The 21120-nt window shown below is 39.3% G+C and overlaps 1 protein-coding gene across 1 annotated transcript in view; it reads left to right on the top strand.

The window, feature by feature from the left end:
- Positions 1–20906, top strand: part of LOC150077417 (vesicular glutamate transporter 1-like) — a 260722-nt gene extending 239816 nt beyond the window's left edge. Inside the window, exons 11-13 of the mRNA XM_090385981.1 lie at positions 6414–6524; positions 17071–17198; positions 20246–20906. Of these exons, the coding sequence (XP_090242107.1) occupies positions 6414–6524; positions 17071–17198; positions 20246–20590 (584 nt within the window). The 3' untranslated portion in view covers positions 20591–20906. The remainder of the gene's footprint in view (positions 1–6413; positions 6525–17070; positions 17199–20245) is intronic.
- The last annotated feature ends 214 nt before the right edge of the window (positions 20907–21120 follow it).

Raw genomic sequence — 21120 nt, 5'->3', positions numbered from 1 at the left:
AATAATGGACCCAATATTGAACCCTGAGGGACTCCACTGATAACATTAGTCCATGATGAGCAGTGTCCATTGATTACCACTCTCTTTCTTCTCCCCCTCAACCACCCCTTTATCCATAGCAGCAATTTGTCTCCAATGCCACACTGCTCCAATTTGTGCAGCAGTCTTCCATGTGCAACAGTATCAAAAGCCTTTCTAAGATCCAAGTATATAATATCAAAGTTATTCCCTGCATCCAGTTCTTTTGTGACTGCATCATAGTATCCAATCAAATTGGTCAGGCAAGACTTCCCCTTAACAAATCCATGCTGTGTCCGAGCTATAACTGAAGTCTTGTCTAGATGATCCTGCAGTGCTTCTTTAACCAGTGCCTCCATTAATTTCCCTGGAACAGAAGTTAAACTAACAGGTCTATAATTACTTGTGTCGCCCTTTGATCCTCCTTTGTGAATTGGGGTCACATTTGCACATCTCCAGTCCATGGGTACTTCCCCTGAGTCCAAGGAAGCTCTCATAAATATGGCTAAGGGTTTGCTTACTTCCTTTGCTGCCTCCTTTAATATAACTGGATAGATCCCATCCACTCCAGTTGCCTTTCTTGTATTTATCTTCAACGATTTCTCCTCCACTTTACTCTCAGTTATTATAAGATTCTCTAGCTTACTACCAGAGTTGAATACACCTCTGGCATTCCCCTCGCTGAATAACTCTCCATGCTCCATGTGTGAATGTTGATGCAAAATATTCATTTAGTTTGTTAGCTACCTGAGCAGGATCACCAACAGCTGAACCATCAATATCCAGTGGACCAATCTGATTCATCCCCTTCCTTCTAGAGTTTACATAGGTAAAGAACTCTTTGCTGTTTTTCTTTGCATCCTTTGCCAAAGATTTCTCGTAATCTGCCTTCGCCTCCCTAACCTCCTTTGTAACTTGGTTACAGACCAGCTTATATCTATCATAGGCTTCTGTGTCACATGTTAATTTATATGTATTCCATGCATTTTTCTTCTCTGTCACATGTCTAATTAGTTCATCTGACATCCATTTAGGCCTAAACCTTGAACAATATTTCTTAGTTGGTATGTAAAGCCTAGTAGCTTCCAAGATAAGTTCATTGAATGCTTCCCATTTTGAATTTGCTGTTGGTAACATCATCGGTTGGCCCACTGTATAGAATTTAAATACTGTCTCAGTCCATCGTAGTCGCCTTTACGAAAGCAATAACCCTTCCCTTTATCCCTAATGGTAGTTACCTCTTTGAGTAAATCCCACTTCAGCACACTGCGATCACTGCCACCTAGTGGTTCATTTATCTGAAGATTCTTAATGCATGAAGAATCACTGCTGATAATCAAATCAAGAGTATTGCTCCCTCTAGTTGCCTCCCGAACATGCTGATGTAGAAAAGAATCATCCAATAAATCCACAAAAGCCTTGCTAGTGTGTGAGTGACCAGCCCCCAAATTCCAGTCAATATCTGGGAAATTAAAATCCCTCATTATAAGAATCTCTGATTTACTGGCCCACTCTATTTCCCTGTACAATTTCTTATTATACTCATCAGAGTCATTAGGGCTATAGCACACTCCTTCTCAATTTTGATCTCCCAATGCTTATGTCACACCAAACTGACTCGACACTACTCTGTCCAGCAATGTCGACTGGCTTCACTTCCTTGGATTTTATGTATTTCTTAACTAATAGCATAACCCCTTATCCCTTCCTATCCTGTCTATCCTTTCTGTAGATGTTGTACTCCCCAAATTCCAGTTCTGCATCCCTTATATCTGTGTGACACCACGTCTCTGATATCCCAACAATATCTGCCTTCGATGTTTTGAGCAATACCTCAAATTCATCAAATTTATTTACTAAACTCCTAGCATTGGTGTACACGCAAGTATACATGCACCTGTTCTTTTTCTTAGCTACCCTAACACAACCCATGTGTTTACTTGTACCCCCAATGATTCCCAGCAGTCTCTGAAATATCCTGCGTCTTATTTTCTAGGCTGCGGCTCATTCCAATAGAAGCAGTGCATGAATCACTTTCACCTCTGCCAGTGGCTACTGTTAATCTATTAGTCCTTGTATCCCCCCCCAATCTAGCAGTTTAACTTCAACAATTTGTCCTCCACTTTACTCTCAGTTAATACAAAATCATTAAGCTCCCTGTTAGAGTTTAATAAGCTTCTGCTCTCCACTTCCTACAGAATTCCTGATGTGTGAATTTTACTCGTTCAGTTTTTCAGCTATCTGAATAGGATCATCAAAAGTCGAACCATCGATATCAAGTGGACCAATCTGATTCATTCCCTTCCTTCCAGAGTTCAAATAAGAAAGAAGTCTTCTGTTTTTCTTAGTATCCTTTGCCAAAGATTTGTCATAATCTACCTACGCTTGCCTAACCTCCTTTGTGACTTGATTGCAGACTAGCTTATGTCTACCATAAGCTTCTGTGTCTCCTGATAATTCATATGCATCTCATGCATTTTTCTTCTCTGCCACAAGTCTCATTAGTTCATCTGACATCCCTTGAACAGCATTTCTTGGTTCGTATGAAAAGCGTAGTAGCTTCCAAGATTAATTCCTTGCATTCTTCCCATTTGGAATTTGCTGTTGGTAACATCATCAGTTGGTCCCACTGTATAGAATTGAAAAACTGTCTGGGGCCACCTTTACGAAAGCAACCTTCACGAAAGCAAAATCCCTTTCCTTAATTCCAGATTTTAGTTACGTTTTTAAGTAAATCTCACATCAGTACAACTAAAATGTGATCACTGCCAGGAGAGTTCCTAAGGAATATGGCGCCCGAGTGCCAATCACAATTTGCCCCCCCCCCCCCATTTAAAATTTTCTTCACATGCGTATGTAAGTTTCAGATTTTCAGGTGCCCTTTGAACGTTTGTGCTCGGGTACAGTGCACTCATTTCACCCTCGGGACAATCCGGCCCTGATCACTGCCACCTGCTGATAATCAGATCAAGAGTATTACTCCTTCTAGTAGCCTCTCGAACATGCTGCTGTAGAAAACAAATCCACAAAAGTTTTGCTAGTGTGCGAGTGACGAAACCACAACTTCCCACATCTATATTTGGTAAGTTAAAATCCCTCATTATAAGACATTCTGATTTAGTGGCCCACTCTATTTCTCTGTACAATTGTTCGTTGTACTCATATTGTTATATGTCACAATTTTTAGCTCAATTCTGAAGGTTGCGTATATGGGATGTTTGGTTTGGATTCGTTTTTATTTTGAGAGCTCTATCTGGTATTTCTAACTCTAAAAATAGCTGATCCATCTGCTTGGAGGTAGTATTGGGACTAGCTGGCTAACAAAAATATTATTACTATTATACCTCTAACTATTTCTATTTCTTATTAACACAAGTTTGCATATTTCTTGTTCGTACTATAATAACATATCTGTTGTTTCTGCGGGGAACTTGGGGTATTTGTAGGCAAGCTACTATGGGTAGGCACTTCACGATTGAGATTAGAAAGATCATTTTGACAGTGCACACTGTCAAGTTTCTGGTTATTCATCGTGGTGGGTTTCAGATGTATGCTTGGATTTTTTTTTCTTTTTGTAATTTTTGGTGGAACAAATTTTTCAGCATCTTGACTGAGGGCTGGAACTGCAGCAAACTGATGCACTCGAGAAGGGTGAGGTAACGGAGGGCTCTCAACCATTGCTTTTAGATTAAGAAGCATGTGATAGAATTTACATTGCTGATCTTCTATTCTGAGAAGATGCTGTGCATCGTTTTCTCTAAATTTTTTCCTCAGCATTTCTTTCAGGGTAGCAGATGAGCAAGCAATTAATCATTGGAGTTGTAGTTGGGAGAACGGGTAGGAAGTGGCGTCCGTTTGGGTGGAGGTGTCGTTAGTTTAACTTCATTGAATGATGTGTGGTTTTAGGAGGCTGCAGTATGACAGATGACGGATGGTCAGAGTTGCAAGGGAGAGCATCTGTTGTGGGGTATTTTGAAAATTTAGTTCATGTTGACTAGAAGGAGACTAAATTTGAACTGCACTGTTAGCTCTTTTGCAAGAAGGACATCTCTAGTTATTTTTAATAGATTTGTTGACTTAGAAAATTTTTTTATCAGAGAACACCCATCACAAAAAATCTTACTGCTTATTCCTTTACAGATAATCTGTTTTCGTACTTTAGGTGGCGTGTTGAAGAGTTAAAAATGGGTTTAAATACAAGCAAGCGCAGGTGGGTCGTGATTGACATAATAGGGTAGAGTAGCCAAGAGTCAGTGCATCTGAGATGACAAGACGACTGTTCGGACATAATTGCCACTACTTAGGATTTATTCCGTAATTACAACGGTTCCCCTCAACCTAACATCGAAAAGTCATTCCTATCTTCCCAATCTCCGTCCACCAGTTCTCTTCTATTCACAGCTATTCTCGCCCCCCTCTGTCCACGTCCTTCTTGGTCTTCCTCTCTTTTTCTTTCTCCATGTCTCCTCTGGGCAGTCTGCCGTTCACCATTCTCTTCACATGGCCAAAGCACTGCAATATTTTCCCCTCTGTTTTATCAATGATGTTTTTTAGACGTTAACTGTATTCCTTATAGTATAGAATATAAAACATCCTTTCAATGCTAAAAGACCTAAAACAGTTGCGACTAACTGCATTATTCCTTGGAGCTGCAGGAATAATACCAAGATCGCTAACAATCTTATGACAAAGAAGGCAATTCAGGTCAAATGTCAATCAGCGTTCCTGTTTGCAGCTACGCTTTAAAGAAGATCAGAGAGTAACGTTGAAGACTAAAAAATCTAAACATAAATAAATAGCACTTATCTTTATGAAGCCTTTATAAAATCATTCAAGCTACAAGACAATCATCTAAAGAACCTGGCAATAGACAAATTTTAAAGATGCAATTTAAAGACTAATAAACTACTCTAAATCAGGAGCTTAATCACAGCCGTTTTAAATTTAGACAACCTGGTAGGTCTGTCATTGAAGGAACTAGATGAATTTTTGCTTTTAATGGTTTATTAATACTTTTCGGGCACTATTTGAATGTATGCTGTCGAATTTAAGCTGTATAAATATGTAGTGTCCAAAAATATTATGGTATGTAGGACGTTTTTCTTATGATTGCAGGTTTTGATTATATTGAGTCAATCCAAATATCAGTTTAGGGTAAAAGATATTTCTTGACTAAATATCTAAGAGTATGAAGGAGTTTACTTAAGCCTGGGTAATGCAACAACAGGGTACCTTCCCACCCACCGATGAGAAGCCAATAAGCTTCGAAACGGTGCCGTCTGGGCGGTGGTATCCGCCGAGAATAAGTAACAATAATCTTCTCCATAGTTTGAAGCGTTACTTATTCGAGGTAGTTCAATGGCATTTCAACTCGTGAAGGTATTCACAATATGAGATATATAATTAAAACTACTTTGGTAGCAGAAATGATGTTTGTGCGTTACCCATCCATAAGTAAACTCCTTCATCAGCTTAGCGATCAAAATATAAATTTAACTGGTATTTCTTCAGGTACGACCTTGTCTTCGCATTCTTGATATCAAGCAAATACATCGCATATGGAGATTTAAAACCTGAGAGGGTATTAGAACCAGTAAAAGACAGGCCAAAGTTCCAAAACGTCAAGTGTAGAAGAAGCAGTGGAGTTTGTTCCTGATAAAAATTCAGTCCAATGCATAGAATTCACCAATTTATGCACACATTATCGTCACAATTTATAAAAAAATGAAAAAGACTTCAGGATTTCATCCTTACTTTAGCCCCCAGGTTTATCGGAATAAAATAAAATTTTAACAGAAGTTTTAGTCTTTAAACTGTTCTACCCGAAACAAGTATTGATTACTATTGGTTTTACCGGACGATCCAGAACGATTAATTTTTTTTTACTACATATTACAGGTAATATTTAAAGCAATTTAAAACTTGCATTACAGGTACGAATAGCGCAGGTATCTAATGATTGAGTATTAACAATTAACAGTCGTCCAAGATGCTGATGACCTTGCCGCCGCGTTGTTTATTCTTTGACAGTTATCATGGCAAAAATTCAATGATAGAGATGTACCCAGAAAGTCTGCCATTTCAAAAATTAACAGTTTTGTGAAACAGGAACTGTATTTTGTTTAACATCAAAGTGGAAGACCAACTATCTTGACTCTCGAACGTACGTAATGTGTCGAATCGGCTATTGCAAAGTTAACAGATATCAGAACAACTTTGGTCCACCCGAAGAGTATCGCGTAAATTAAAAATTCATCAGTATTGCTCAGCTACGAATGACTGGATAAATTTCATAATTATATTAGGTGTGATATGTAATAAATAAAAGTCAGGAAACCCAAAACTAATGTTGTTTGTGTGCCTAACAACACTCAGTTATATTTCTCTATTTACAGGATTTGGCATGGAAGCTGCGTTCCTACTGGTTGTGGGCTATACGCGGGACACAGCAATAGCGATTACAGCTCTTACTCTAGCAGTTGGTTTTAGTGGATTTGCTATTTCTGGTAAGTGAACACCATAAGTCGGTGAAAATCCTGACTGATTAATAATACTTGATTGTATTAAATAAAAAGTAATGAAATATACTTTTGAAAATGAAAAGAATTCCGTATGATTAACCATTTGTTAATCATATAAACAATTATGAAAGTAGAAAGGAAATTACTTAAAGGGATTGTACTGAGATTCATCTGATGAAGCAGTCTTGTCACGAGCTAGTTTTTGTATGCCTACCTCACTACGTAATTATGAAAAATAAAAATAAAAAATCTGTGAACTTTATGTAAGACTTAAAAATGATCTCGTGCACTGATTACTCGCGTTTTGGCAGATTGATGTACGCGATGGTAACATATCCACGAGGCTGAACACTAAATATATATATAGTGAAATTCTTATTTCCAGGCAATTTAGTTTTCACAGCTACGCAGTAACAACAATTTAGGATAGTTTATGAGTATTTTAAATTCATTACTTTTTAATAACGTTACACTTCATTACTAATGCGACTGTTTATTTTCCAGCATTTTATTTCAAATTTTGTGACACCAACTTTCCGTTTGAATGAAGGTTATCATCCGTTGTGGAACCTCAATTTTTTTAATTTATTTCATTGATTTGATTTTTACCCTGAGACAGCTGATATCTAGAAGGATACATTTTAATATTTTTCAGGTCGACTATAACAGTAAGGATAAAATACTCAGTAGCCGCTTTATTAGTCATCTATCCTTTTCACCAAGCAAAGCGTGAAAGTCATGCCATCCGATATAAAGTGGGTGAGCACAAATACAAGAATATTGTATGTGTGCAATTTAGAGCGAGAATAGGCAAAATGGAAAGATTTCAATAAGTTTAAGAGAGGCGTGGAGGTCGGCTATCATTCGCATCCAGTCCATGCAACTCTGCTGGAGTTTCACGTGCCACTTTGTCCTTTGTCTCGAATGTATCGATATCTACCCAATAAACAAATAACATCCATTCAATGGTCGGAAACAGCTTGTTGATGAGGGAAGCCAATAAGACTTGTGTAGGAGAAACAGAAAGGCTACGACACAGAACTCGTCGTACCTTGCCACAGACAGGGTATCGAGTAGGCTCTTCCAATAGGATAATGTACAGAACCGGTTCTAGGAACACGAGTGTGATACTGTAATGGAGTGGCCAGATATTAATACAATTTGGGCAACTGAGGGATAAGGTAGAAGTTTACCTACGCAGTAGAAATCCGCAACATCCAATCTGCAAACACTGGATAGTAACTGAGTCAACTTTGACCAGCATCCCTGTGTCACGACACGTCATCCTCTCCATGCTACGACGAATCCAAGCTGTTCTGTGGACTAAAGAAAATCTACACGCTATTATGCAAGTTTGCCAAATAAAATGGCCACTCAGTGCAAGCATTACAGTATCAGAATTGAAATACAAACGGTTGATAAAGGATCAACAGACTAAGAAATTTAAAAATACAAAATTTCTGTAATAAGAATATATAGTATGAGGCTGAAATTTATAATACGGTACCCCTCGTGTTACTCTACGAGACGAACAGAAGGTTGCAAGGACGTGAACTGACAAAATGTCAAGGTTGACAAAAATTGACATTTCTCCATCATATCCGTCAGCTACGCACGAAATGCGTGAGAGGGCTGAACCTTCTCCTTGCTCTCTCTTCTACCCCTTGGGGTGTAGACCGGTGCACTTTACTCTATCTATATCGCGCACTTGTGCGATCAAAATAGATTATGGGTGTCAAGTGTATGCGTCCGCAAGGAATAGCGTCCTTGATCCAATTGACCACCAGACTTGGCTTGATCCAATTCACCACCAGACTATCCGCATTGCTACTGGTTCGTTTAGAACATATTCTATCCAAAGTCTGTATGAACAAATTTTCAAAACAAGTCTGTTTAGAACATATTCTATCCAAAGTCTGTTTGCTTCTTTTGTCGAAGCAAAGGAACCATCCTGGTCGCTTCGACAAAAACAGTCGTCTCTAGAGTATGCTTTTAAGCTGAACTCCCTGCCAGACCACCCCAAGTGGACATCCGTTTTTGAGCCACGATGGGAAAGTCTTTATAACGCGCGTCGGGCTGCTAACTGTCCATTCGGTATACGTGTCCAAGAGCTACTCATAGATCTGAACATCACGGTACACAAGGTTTCACTATCACCAAAGCAGCCCCTTCCACCCTGGAATGCTCAAATACCAGTATGTGACTTCTCCATTAAGAAGTGGATGAAGTTTGATGCCCCGTCTTCCATCTGGCACCTGCCGATATTGCACGACATCCGACGGGCGTGTAAAGTGTGAGGTCAAACGGCACCTGTGGTTTCCCCCATCTCCGCGTTGCTTTCATTGTAGGTGTACCAGTTCGCTGGGAAGGCCAGAGATTTAAGTGTGTGGATCATGTAGTTGTGCAATGTTGTGTACCGTTGTTCCTCTGGCCATATAACCGCTGGACCCCTGCTGAGGCCAAACGTTGCCCACACTTGGAGGCAGACCAGCTACCCAGTAAGTCTAAGAATTTTACTCTGGCAGGCCCTGCCACCTACTTTCCTGAGATTTCAGTGACTAGGACCTAAAAAAAAAAAAAAAAAGTCCTCTTGGTTGGAGGCCCAAAGTTAATGGACGAAGTTCAATTTACACAGTTAAATTTTGACGTGTAGGGCGTACGCTAGTGTATAGGTAGCGGGGGAGAGAGACTGAAGGCTGGGGGAAGGAAAATCAAAAATGGGGGCGATAGAGAAGATGCTCCCAGTTAGTGACAGTGGAGTAGGCCCATGCCCCACCAGAAGGAAAAGAGGGCAGCAAGGGAGAGGGGACAGGAGTCTGGCTCCTCCCCCCACCAGAGAAGTGGAATAAAGGTACCCGTCAAGGGAGCAGGGTACTGACCACCAATTGGCGCATAGGCAGCAAGTCTGCAGTTGGTCGAATCCGATGCGTTTCCTTTCAATTCCGGTGAAGTCACTATCACGGTCTGGCCAAAGGTAGGACAATGTCCTGTCCAGAAGGTCAGTCCCAGACAGTGGTCGCTATGATGGATCTCCGATGACGCATGTGCAGCAGAGTTGCTATCCATGTGAAGGATAGCAGCTCTGCTGCACATGAGTCTAATAGTCGGGTCAAGTTCGGTAGAGTTTTCCTTTTTAGGAGTTCAGGGTCCATTCCGAGTTGTAGTCTAGTCCAGGGATTCCGTCTTTCTTGGGAGAGTATCCTATTCATGTTGTTTGGGTTAAGTTTGGTTTTCTTTGTCGGTTTTGGGATGCGAGGTCCAATTCGGGTTGTAGGTGTTGTCCAGAGCTGCAGTCATTCTTCGAAGAATGTTCCATTCTCGTTATTAATGGTCATTTTCTGTTAGAGAAAGAGCGGCGTGGAGAGTGCATATGGTTCCAGTCACTTGCTAGTTTGTCATCGTGTATCGGGTTCCTCTTCTTGCAAAGAGGTCAATCTCATGTAGAATAATCCCCGCAGATCTTCGTACCCTGGACACTGATACATAAGACGTTGTTGTTGTAGTTATTTGATTTTTAGGAGCATTAGCAACTAAGGCCATATTGCTCCGGGGATATGCGGTGGTCATTCCCTGACCTTTCCGCATCCTCCATATTTGGTGGTCACGGGCTCAAACCCGGTCTAATCAAGAAGCGTTTGCTGCGCACTGCTGCTCCTGCCCACCTGGCTACGGAGTGGGCAGGAGCAGCAGTGCGCAGGTAGCCAGGTGACTTCCTTGGTAGATGCCGTCCGCCTGTTCTGCCATTCTTGGAGATGTTTTTGTTGTCGCAGTTTTTCCATGCTCTTTCCGTTTGTCGGTTCAATTGTATATCCTCGGAATGTGATAGGGATCCCTTTGGTGTAGTAGTAGAGAAGGCCGCTCGGACTGCCTCCAGGTCCAATGGAAGGATGCTGACCAGCACCTGGATGGCCTCCGTGCTGACTGTGTTGCAGGCTCGAGTCACTGTGAGTAGGATTGACCAATGGGTTAATTCTAGTGTTCTTCTAATGATGACCATAGGGTTTTGTGATACGTGATAGAGGTCGCATACATCATCATCGGAATAAAAGTGGTCTTGTAATACAACGTCAGGGCGCGTTTTTTGGGACCCAAGTCGCGGCGTGTGATCCTTGCAACTATGGCAGAGTATTTATATATTTTTTTTACCTGAATTGTTTGAGGTGGGGCTGTAATGATAGGTTGGTGTCAAAAACGACACCAAGGTATTTCATTTCAGTGACGGGTGTAGAATTCTAGCGCACTGACAGTGAACAGTCGATCCAGACCTCGCTCTTTGATCCTAGGGACGAGCATTAGGCAGTAGCTGCCCAAGTGTTGGCTGCTTCCTGGTATAAAGAGACTTAACACTAATGACAGAAAACACAGAACACACATACATTCCGGTAAACCCGTCCCCATCTCTTCCGTCATGTAGCATGACTGATAACTTTTGAGGTTATGATGGGCATCATGGCGAGATCCAATCTTCCATACATTTCGAGGGTACAGCTCTAAAGCGGTGTTTGCAGGCCGGCCGCTGGTTAGTACACAGGACCAAACGTATTGGTAACTCTCTAGGAGGTTTCCGTATCAGCTAGTGCATTAGCTTGCAATTAATCTTGCTACCTCTACTCTGCCAGATAGTGATTGGAGGGAGTCAGAGTAGTGTGTATGCGGGGGGCATTGTCGAGGCCACGTTATATTAAGGATCTGAGTGTATTCTTACCATGTGTATGCCATATCCAAAAATTTCATTACTTAATACAGCAGGTCCTTCCCCCACTTTTTGTTACTATTGAATACATCATTAATTGTCAAACTAAAAGAGTAAGCTTGCCTGCGAAAAGATCTAAACCTCCCAAACACTTCCTAGTTCATTTCACAAATATACGTGGTTTCATTTCTAATCTCAACGATGTCCATTTCCACTTGCAGTCTGCCAAACTCCATGTATTTTCTGACAGAATCTCAGTTATCGGTTGATTCAACTACTGCTCATCTCAGTTGCCCAAATTATTCGCTGTATAATTCCTTTCGCCTCAAAGGTGGTACTTGTGCATATGTCCGTTCCGATATTCCTTGTCAGAGACTTGATAATTTGGAATTTCCTCTTTTCGACCTTCTATGGCTTAAAATCTCTCTACCTCATTCTGTCAAATTCATCTGTTGTCTCTACCGTTAACTCCACGAATCACTTGGAGCTCTTTACCTTCCTCTCTTTCCAACTTTACTTTCTCCAGTCCAACTTTCCTAACAGTGAGATAATTTTCCTTGTTGATTTTAATGTTCCCAACTCCAGCTGACTTTCGCTTTCTAGTTACACCGACCCAGCTGGTCTAGATGTTGAGGCTTTTGCAATTACTAATGATCTCGCATAGATTGTTCATCTACCTACCAGAATACAGGACAATCGTAACCATACATCCAACACGCTTGACCTTTTTCTCATAAACAACCCTTCCAAGTACAAAGTCGAAGTGACAGGTCCTTTAGGCACCTCAGATCACAACTTGGGGATTGTCTCTTCCCCGATAGAGCTTTTATCTCATGCCTATTCCCAACCTCGTATTGTTTGGCATTACAAGAATGCAAAATGGGATGACCTGCGCTGCGAGATTTTTTTTCTTCTTTTCCTTGGTCGGATTAATCTCTCAAAATTTCTGATGTCAACGTTGATAAGATCGTGTCAGTGAAATTATTCTTGTAGGAATGGAATCCTTTATTTCACACCACACTCCCCTTTAAAATCTCGTCCTTTATCTAAACCTTGGTTTTCCAATAAATGTGCTAAGGCTGTCCAAGAGAAGAATGTTGCATATCGTAATTGGCTTGTTTTCAATTCTTCAGTTTCATTTTTCTGCCAACACCAAAGCTCGAAACAATTGTAAAGCAGTTATTAATCAGTCCAAACTAGATTTTGAAATGGCTAATAGTAGAAAACTTGCTTCTTGTCCTAATTGTAGCCGAGCATTCTGGTCTCTTGCTAATGCTATTGGCCACAACTTTTACCCATCTCTGCTTCCACCTCTGTCAAAACCAGATGGTTCTGTTTTGACTTCAGCCAAGGATAAAGCTTACCTGCTAGCATCCCATTTTTCTTCCAATTCATGTATTAATGATCTTGGTAAAACACCTCCCACCATTCTCAACACGCTCCTTTCAATGCCTCCTGTGATCTTCCTTCAAAAGGATATCAGAAGGATTTTTACGAAATTTGATGCTCAGAAAGCTCCAAGTCCTGATGGTATTTCTCCACCTGTTCTTAAAACCTGTGCTCCTGAACTCATGTTCTTTGCCGCCTTTTTTCACTTTCTTATTCCAAAGGTGTTTTTCTTTCTGCTTGTAAATTTGCTCATATCCAGCCAGTTCCTAAAAAAGAGTGACAAATCCCCACCCCATCCAATTATCGTCCCATTGCAATTACTTCTACTCTTTCTAAAGTAAGGGAGAAATCAACTAACCGCCAACTCTTAAACTACCTAGAAACCTTCCGTCTGATCAACAATCGCCAGTACGGAAGATTCTGTCAGTGTTGATCCACTGGTGATATTCTGGCTTATGTTATCCATTTATGGACAAATTTAATGGAAAAGTTCCGCGAAACACAAGCAGTTGCGCTTGACATCTCAAAGGCTTTTGATCGTGTTTGGCATAAAGGTCTTCTAAACAAGCTTCCATCTTAGGGTTTGCCAACAGTTTTTTGTAATTTGTTATCCAGTTTTATCTCCGATCGCTCACTGAGGGTGATGGTAGATGGCTCTCTGTCTTCTAACTTCTCCACTAATGCTGGTATCCCCCAAGGTTCAGTTCTTTCCCCGACTCTTTTCCTCTTCTATATATTAATGACCTTCTTCCATTGACTGGAAATCCTATCCATAGTTTTGCCGATGATAGCACATTCCATTCCACTTTCCAGTTTGAGAAACCTTGCCCTGCTCAATCAGCTTCAACTTCTCGAATATCCGCTACTAATTCCTTAAATTCCGATCTCCAGGTAATTCTCCAGTGGAGCAAAGACAACTTAGTTGATTTCAATCCTTCTAAAACTCGGTTTTGTCTTATATCTCGCAAAAAAAGGGTTCTTCTGCTCATATGCTTACCTTTAGTGGCACTCCAATTTCTAGGCAAGATGATATCTCTTTTGGGGATTACCCTGACTTCTAATCTCTCTCTCTCGGCACAAGCCCTTTACAAATGTACAGATCGCAAAACCCCCCCACTATGGAATATTGTGGGGGTTCCCCCAAAACCTCTCTCAAGCTTCTAGATTCCATTCAGAAGAGGGCAGTTAGGTTAATTAATGACTCATCTCTGAGTCTCTCCACTCGTCTCATAGAAGTACTGTTTCTGCTGCGTGTCTTTTCTAAAGATACTTCATGGGCACTGTTCTTCTCAATCGACTTCTATAATTCCCGCTCTCTCTTTCAAAACAGCCCGAACACGTGCTGCCAACATCCATTTACTGGCCAATGTCAAATTCACAGAACCAACTTTTCATCTTCCTCGTTTATTCATTCGACTGCCCTTTTCTGGAACAACTTTCCTTCATACGTATTTCCTGAATATTGTAATCTACAGAAGTTCAAGTCTAATGTCAACAACTATCTTCTTTCGTCTTCTCAACCTCCAGCCCAATACTAAGTACTATAGATTCTAATACCTCTCGTGTTTTGGGGTCTTCATAAAAAAAATCAACACTTTTTTTCAGACCCGTTTCGCTGAGGTTCTGCACCGTCACAGATGAACGAGGGGGAGATGGGCATACCTATGATCCACCCTGAATCAAGAACATAAAAAAAACTGTTTTCTGTCTACCTTCATGTCACTAAAAAAATCTTTCACAAGAAAAGCTTGTGTAGGTGTTCCCCAGGGCGGAATTCTTTCAGGGCTCCTCTTTATGGCTGCCATCCACCCATTCCTGTGCCAGCAAACAGAATTTATCAGTTACGCAGGCGACTTGAAGTTCCTCTATCGGATCAATGGGACCGTTCGAACTGATTCTGTTTCTGAAACCATTATCAACAACCTTAAGAATCTGATTACATACTTGGCACAGTTTTCTCTTAAGATAAATCTGCACAAATGGTGTTTTCGCTCAAATCAAACCCGACGCAACTAAACCTGGAAATCCACAGAACCCCCATCACCCCGGTCACCAAGCACGAAGATCTCGGCGTTATATTCGACCCTAAACTCAGTTTCAAACACCATGTTGCAGACATTCACAACAAGGTCTGCAGATCAAGATGTTTTGCCAAACAACACCTCCTTCATGTCACAGAGCCTGAGTACACGCTCCAATACATATACCGGTTTCTGCAGCCAGTCATCACCTACCGTTCAGAAAACTGTTCGTCAACGAAAACGACGCAAAAAACCATTGCAACTGATGAGTACTGGCTTCTTCAGTGGATCCTCTTCAAGCATAAACTGCCACCACTCACACATACTTCAGATATCACTCAACTTCTAAATTACAGAAAAGTCTCTAAACGAATATTCGCCCTCCGCTTGCTCATGTCAATTAAAATGATAGCAGGTGAAGTCAATACGCCAAATTTTTGGCAGATGTGCAATTGAAGGATCCACTTGAAACCCTTAAGAGCCCTCCCCTCTCTACAGTCTGTGGCGTGGAGACACAGGATAGGGGATATATTCCTGCCCATGGAGATGCTCCACATAATCCAGGAAATGGATGTGGACTATAAAAAGTTCATAGAGGACAAATCGTACAGAAGACACATCATCAGGGAACAGCTTTCGTCTTCAGCCGAGTGACTGCCATCGTCTTTTCATCGCTTTTCATTTCCCATGTTAATATCAATTTTAAATGTAAAATATGTAATTATACGTTTAATATTAGAAAATTTATGTTCTAATATATCTTTTATGTAATTTTTCCTGTATTAGTTATTTCATGTTAAACCCCAAGCATTGTCGCTGTTATGGGTATTATTGCATCAGGCAATCATGTAACCTTCTCCCGCCTGCAATAAAGATATTAATTTTCAGCTCTTTTAAGAACACCGAGCCAAATATTCTAGCTAACTTCTTGCTGGTTTGCACCGACGGCTCCCGATCAGAATCATGTGTGGAATCTGATACCTTTTCAAGACATACTCTATTATTATACTCTTGGTTCATTAGAGATGAAAAGACGTATTACCATTCCAGACACTAAGAGTCCACTGATGTTATACCAAATCACCTTATATTGTCATTGTAACAACTTTAATACATTTCTCGTGGAATTTGTATTTACAACTGTTCTGTGTGCGCTTCATTTGCACAGTGGCTGATGTTCCAACAGTAGTCGTGTTCTGTCTAAATTCTGCCAAATATGTCCTGGTGTGTATATTATTTAATGTATGCTCGTGTAATCCCAATTTTCAACTCTTCAATGGAGAGAACTTGACTGCGATTGGCACATCTTCCGTTTTACCAAAAATAGCAATGTCTGTTTAGTAAAGAGTAAACGAAATGCAGTTGTAAACTTAGATGTACTCTTTCATTTGGTGTGAGTTTCAAATAATTCCCGTGTTTAATAAAACCACAGCTCTGGATCTTAAGTTTAGCATTGCCTTAAGCAATTTAAAAAAAGATTTTGAGACTGAATTCCACATTTCTCCTTGGCCCATTGTTTCGGAATTACAAGTTTAAGAGAAATCTCTGGCTTTGGAGATGCAGCTGATTGACTATTGTGAGTTCAGCGATTTCTTTTTCAGACAAAGTAGCGTCCTACTTGAAACATGCTCAAATTCTATATCGAATTCTTAGTTTTCAGCGCGCATAATATAGAATTTTGGGTCAATCGACCCAAAAGGCGAAATATGCAATATAGATAAAATCAACAAATTTTGGTGCCGTTAAATTAATAAACTGAATTTGAATCACCATGAAAAGAATTTGAAATGAATGCCATCAAACATTTTGAAAGCATTCTTAAGAGCTTTTTCAAAATCTTTAGATAATTGGTACTGGCGTTCAACGTGCAAAATCTGTTCCAATAGTGTTTGCCCCCTTTCGGACAGAAGAGAAATTGAAAAATACGAATATATCACTGTGGAGATTACGTACCCAAAGATTATGTTATGAAAGAATCGATAGATTTATTGTTTCAGTGATTCCGATTTTGAAAATAAGTTTCCCGTAAATTATTCCGATAACGTTAGGCAGCTCGATATTCAATACTCGTGAATGTTATTCGATATCAGTGGAATATTAATACTTTGAATATAATACTCTGAATGCAATTTTTTTTTTTTTTTTTTTTTTTACAATGGATAAGATACTGGAAGTACACATTTCGTGAGGTCTCAAGATGCACAGAGGATTTTAAAATGCCTCGTGTTCAATTGGTTAGAGAGGGTGGTCGTATGAATGGTTTAAGTTTTTTTCCCATAATTTTTTTAACTTGAATTGGACAATTCCATTCCTACTGATTACTGAAAACAATATTAAAATATTTATATATATGAGTGATACTTTTATATTTTTAAACGTTGAGTTCTAATTAAATAAAAATTTAATGTCTGGTTTCATTTCGTTTCAGGTTTCAATGTCAATCACCTAGATATAGCTCCGCGGTATGCCAGCATTCTGATGGGGATGTCAAACGGATTCGGAACGTTATCCGGCATGATATGCCCTATTGTTGTTGAAAGTCTCACAGTCAATGCAGTAAGTAAAGAAGATTACTTAATTTAAAAGTTTTTGTCATTAATGGGTACCAAGGTTTTAAATTAATGTTCATTTTGAATTTAAAAAACAAAATTAAATACACTACTACTTCACTTTTGTTTACATTTTAATTTAGTTTATTTACAGTACATTCTTAGGCGCTAAACACATTAATGAACAGCCAATGTACGTATGACCCCCTCCTAAACTGTCAATTTAAATGGGGACGTTTACGGATCTCATGTGAAATTGTATCATTAGGCCGAAGGAAGGAGGGAGAACGTCTCTGGAAGATCAAGAGACTATCCTATGCGGCAACTACAAGGAAACTGTTTGCAAACTGTTCTTGTAATCATTTTTTTGTGTTCGATTATAATCAAACACCATTTGGAAATAGCTCGGTTGAACTTCACCAATGAAGAAGAACCAGAGACCTTTCCACACAAAACTTATTTAGCAAGGCTCTAACAGAGGCGTAGCGTTTCCTTTAGGTTTGTTTTTCAACTCGCAGAAAGACTCGCTGGTCTTAAAACACAATTTGCAAACCAGACACACATTCCTTATTGAGTTGTCGTGGAGCTAATAGTGAAGGAATTTTTAATAGGATTTTTCACTGGGCCAAATTAATATATTCCCAATCACTAGAATTATATTAATTTCCAAAATTTAAGGAACACGGAGGTTATTGCGATTTTGTAAAGTAAACGTAAAAGTTTAAAGTTTACTTCACATTTGTGTTTGAAACTCGCGAAATCACTAAGGAACTCAGGTTGACTAAGATTATCAGTCTTTACCTCTCCTGACTTTTTCCTGCTGTTTTATTTTAAAAAGCGGCCCCTTTGTGAACAATCCACATTCAGTTGAAGAAATAAAGGAAGCAAAAAAACACTTTCTTATCCTTCCAGAAATCAAAGGATTTCCAGGAGCATAGGAAACCGAAGTGTGGCGAATACATAGGAAAACGATTTGCCTGTTTAGAAAAGGGACTGAAAAAGGTAGATAGAAAGTAACATTTTTTTTCTTTTGTAATTAAAGGGAATAGTTGGTTTGAGCAACAGTCGATTCAAGGATTTCATGGATTTTTTTGAATTCAGAATCGTAAACATGAATTATGTGGAACCATCCTCCGTCCGGCAAAAACGTGGTTGTTTAAGATTTCCATTCCGGCGGCTGTGCTTGCCGGAACTACTTAATTCTTTCAGTTGATGAACATCGCGAACTCGTGCAGACGCAACCTCAACTCTTTAGCGGCTTAGAAGTCGTACAAATAACTTAGAACTCGAACAAATAAACAGGAAATTATAATTTCTTTCGATAAACTTCGTAGTTATTTATTTGGATTGAAATTATCTATAGTCGTTCTTGGACGTCTGGCATTTTAGGCCTACATCTACATGGGTTGTCGATTGTAGTCTCATGAATTTTTTTTTAATCATCACCCATGGCTTGGACTTATTTGGTAACTCGTGTCTCATGTGTATTTTTTCTCATGTGTATCTCTTTTGTAAATATGTTTTGTTAACCCCTGGCACCACCATGCCGTGACGGGACTAATTGTATGTCTATCATTGCTGCAATTAAAGATTCTATTCTATTCTATTGTTTTATATTCCTGCCTTACAAAACACTAGTCTGAAGTATCGCTCCACAATAAAACACCTTCGTAATATAGCTGATGCCACACTACTCAGGAAGCGAACTTGTGAATGAGAATGAATTTGCATCCTCACGTTGAGTTGCCATCTGACTTTAAGCTTCGAATTTACATGTCAACTAAATGAAATGTTCTTCTGCAAGTGTAATCGGAGATGTGCGACTGTATGACTTTAAAAATATCCTGTGTCAATTTTTTTTTTAAATTGTCACATTCCTGGTATTTCATTCTCCTGTCAACATTCTCCAAATCAAACACTCTGAAGCCTTCTTGCTCCCTACACTAAACTTTTGCACTGAAGTAGATCAGAAAACAGGAGCTCTGGAATTTCCTCCAACAGCAGCAGAATCGTTGGACTTGCTGTAACAAGTCTCAGGTGGGCTGAACAGAATATCCGCTAAAGAGAACAATTTTTAATACATTCTAAGGATTTGTAGTATGAATTCTTTTTACAGGCCAAACTTTTCTTTCTTTGTTCCTAGATACAAATAAGTAGTTTGTCAGAATACTTCAACTTTGTGTATACCCCCACCCCCCGGTCTAATGATAGAATTCCAGAGTTGAATTCAGTTATATAGTCGTATTTGTTTAGTGGAGCTACTGAGGTCAAGAATGTTTTTTATGATTTTACCGCACCATTCCAATAAATATGACAGAATCCATCACCAAAAGTATCAATATTGTATTTCATTTAGTTATTAAAATCTGTGTTTTGAAATACTTTTAAATAACCTTAATTTATTACTAAAGCAAAACAATGAGCAAAAGTTGTTTCACTTTTTCCGATACTCACTCACTAGATGGTTCATTTCGATTCCATTCACCTGTAATTTTCTGCTCCTCGACCTCATTGATAAGCAAGGGACCAAGGACCAACTGATCTCCAACTTCAACTTTTTCAAATTTAAGTCAGTAGAACTAAATTTCCCTAATCCTGTTATAACCGGATTAGGGAAATTTAGTCAGAATAAACCGACTAACCAAATGTTCCAAAGTGACTTGACTTATTTTTGAAACGTTGTCTCGCAATAATATAGACAAAATGTATAATTAAAATTCTCTGAAGAATTTTAATTGTACATTTTGGACACATCTGAGCGATAGTGAGTAGAACTGATCAGTACACATACACACGGCTTTGCAGTATGATAATCGGAGACTTATTTTATTAAAACATACAGACTTATTCTTGTAAGAAAGTAAATTAACTGCTCGGAACGAGTTTGAAACTTAATATTTATGAATGAATTTTAATAAAATATCTAGTTAAATATTTTTTCCAGATTTTTGATTCAGTGCAGATGAGCTATATAATATTTATATATCCTCTGTATAAAAATAGTCGAGTCAATTCGTTCTCTAAAAATATAAATTTATTTCTTTTGTCTTTCAGACAGCGGCAGAATGGCAAAGAGTATTTCTTATTGCGAGCATCATCCATTTCGGAGGAGTTATCTTTTATGCCATCTTCGCATCTGGAGAAAAGCAAGCATGGGCAGAGCCGCCGCCTCCCGACGAGGGCCCATCTTGGAATCCTTTAGAAAACGCTTTCTCCGAAGACACTTCGCAGCAAAATGGCAGTGTTTCGAATGACAGTGCTTTAAATAAAGCCAAGCAGATAACGTATGGTGCCACTACAGACAGTCAGCAACCAATTGTAAGCACAAGGGAAGAACTAGTGCAAGCTCCCTCTAAAGATATACATATGCACGATAATATAGCGGATCACGATCTCTGAACGGATCCTTGATCTCCTTGTTGAAAACATTAAGCAATAGAGTGCGAGTTTTACATGTATTTTTCGGTGTCTGTTAAGTATTTGTTTCTAAGGAGCGATCTAATGACGTCGTTAGGAAATTGATTATTGCTGAGGAATTTCATGTTGGTAGCTTCCATAAGCAACTGCAGTCAAGGTGCTGTTTGTGGAAACAGAGTGCTATAGTTTGAATCTGAAACTGTTAAAATAGTTGTTTGCTCGCTGTAAAGCATTCCGTGTTTATGAGGTATTCTCAAGATCCGAAGAAGACTTCTTATACATAATATGGTCATCAACCGTTTCTCTTGTAATGTGCATACTCACAAGACTTAAACATTTGTTGAAAGCTTTATCAGGTGATGTAAAGTTTTGTATGTTTTGATTTCATTTTACATTTGCGGATATTTTCGTTTAGTCTCGTCAGAAACTACGCATTGTTTTTTCCGTAAAAATGAAGACGTCAAATTATGAACGCAAAGGCATTGCAGATTTTAAAGAAATCTTAATATCTC

This window comes from Mastigoproctus giganteus, chromosome 12 (genome assembly GCF_048544385.1).
Source record: "Mastigoproctus giganteus isolate SK-2022 chromosome 12, ASM4854438v1, whole genome shotgun sequence".
Classification (NCBI taxonomy): Eukaryota; Metazoa; Arthropoda; class Arachnida; order Uropygi; family Thelyphonidae; genus Mastigoproctus; species Mastigoproctus giganteus.
Note: the sequence above shows the minus strand (reverse complement) of the source record. Positions and strands in the feature narration are given on the sequence as shown.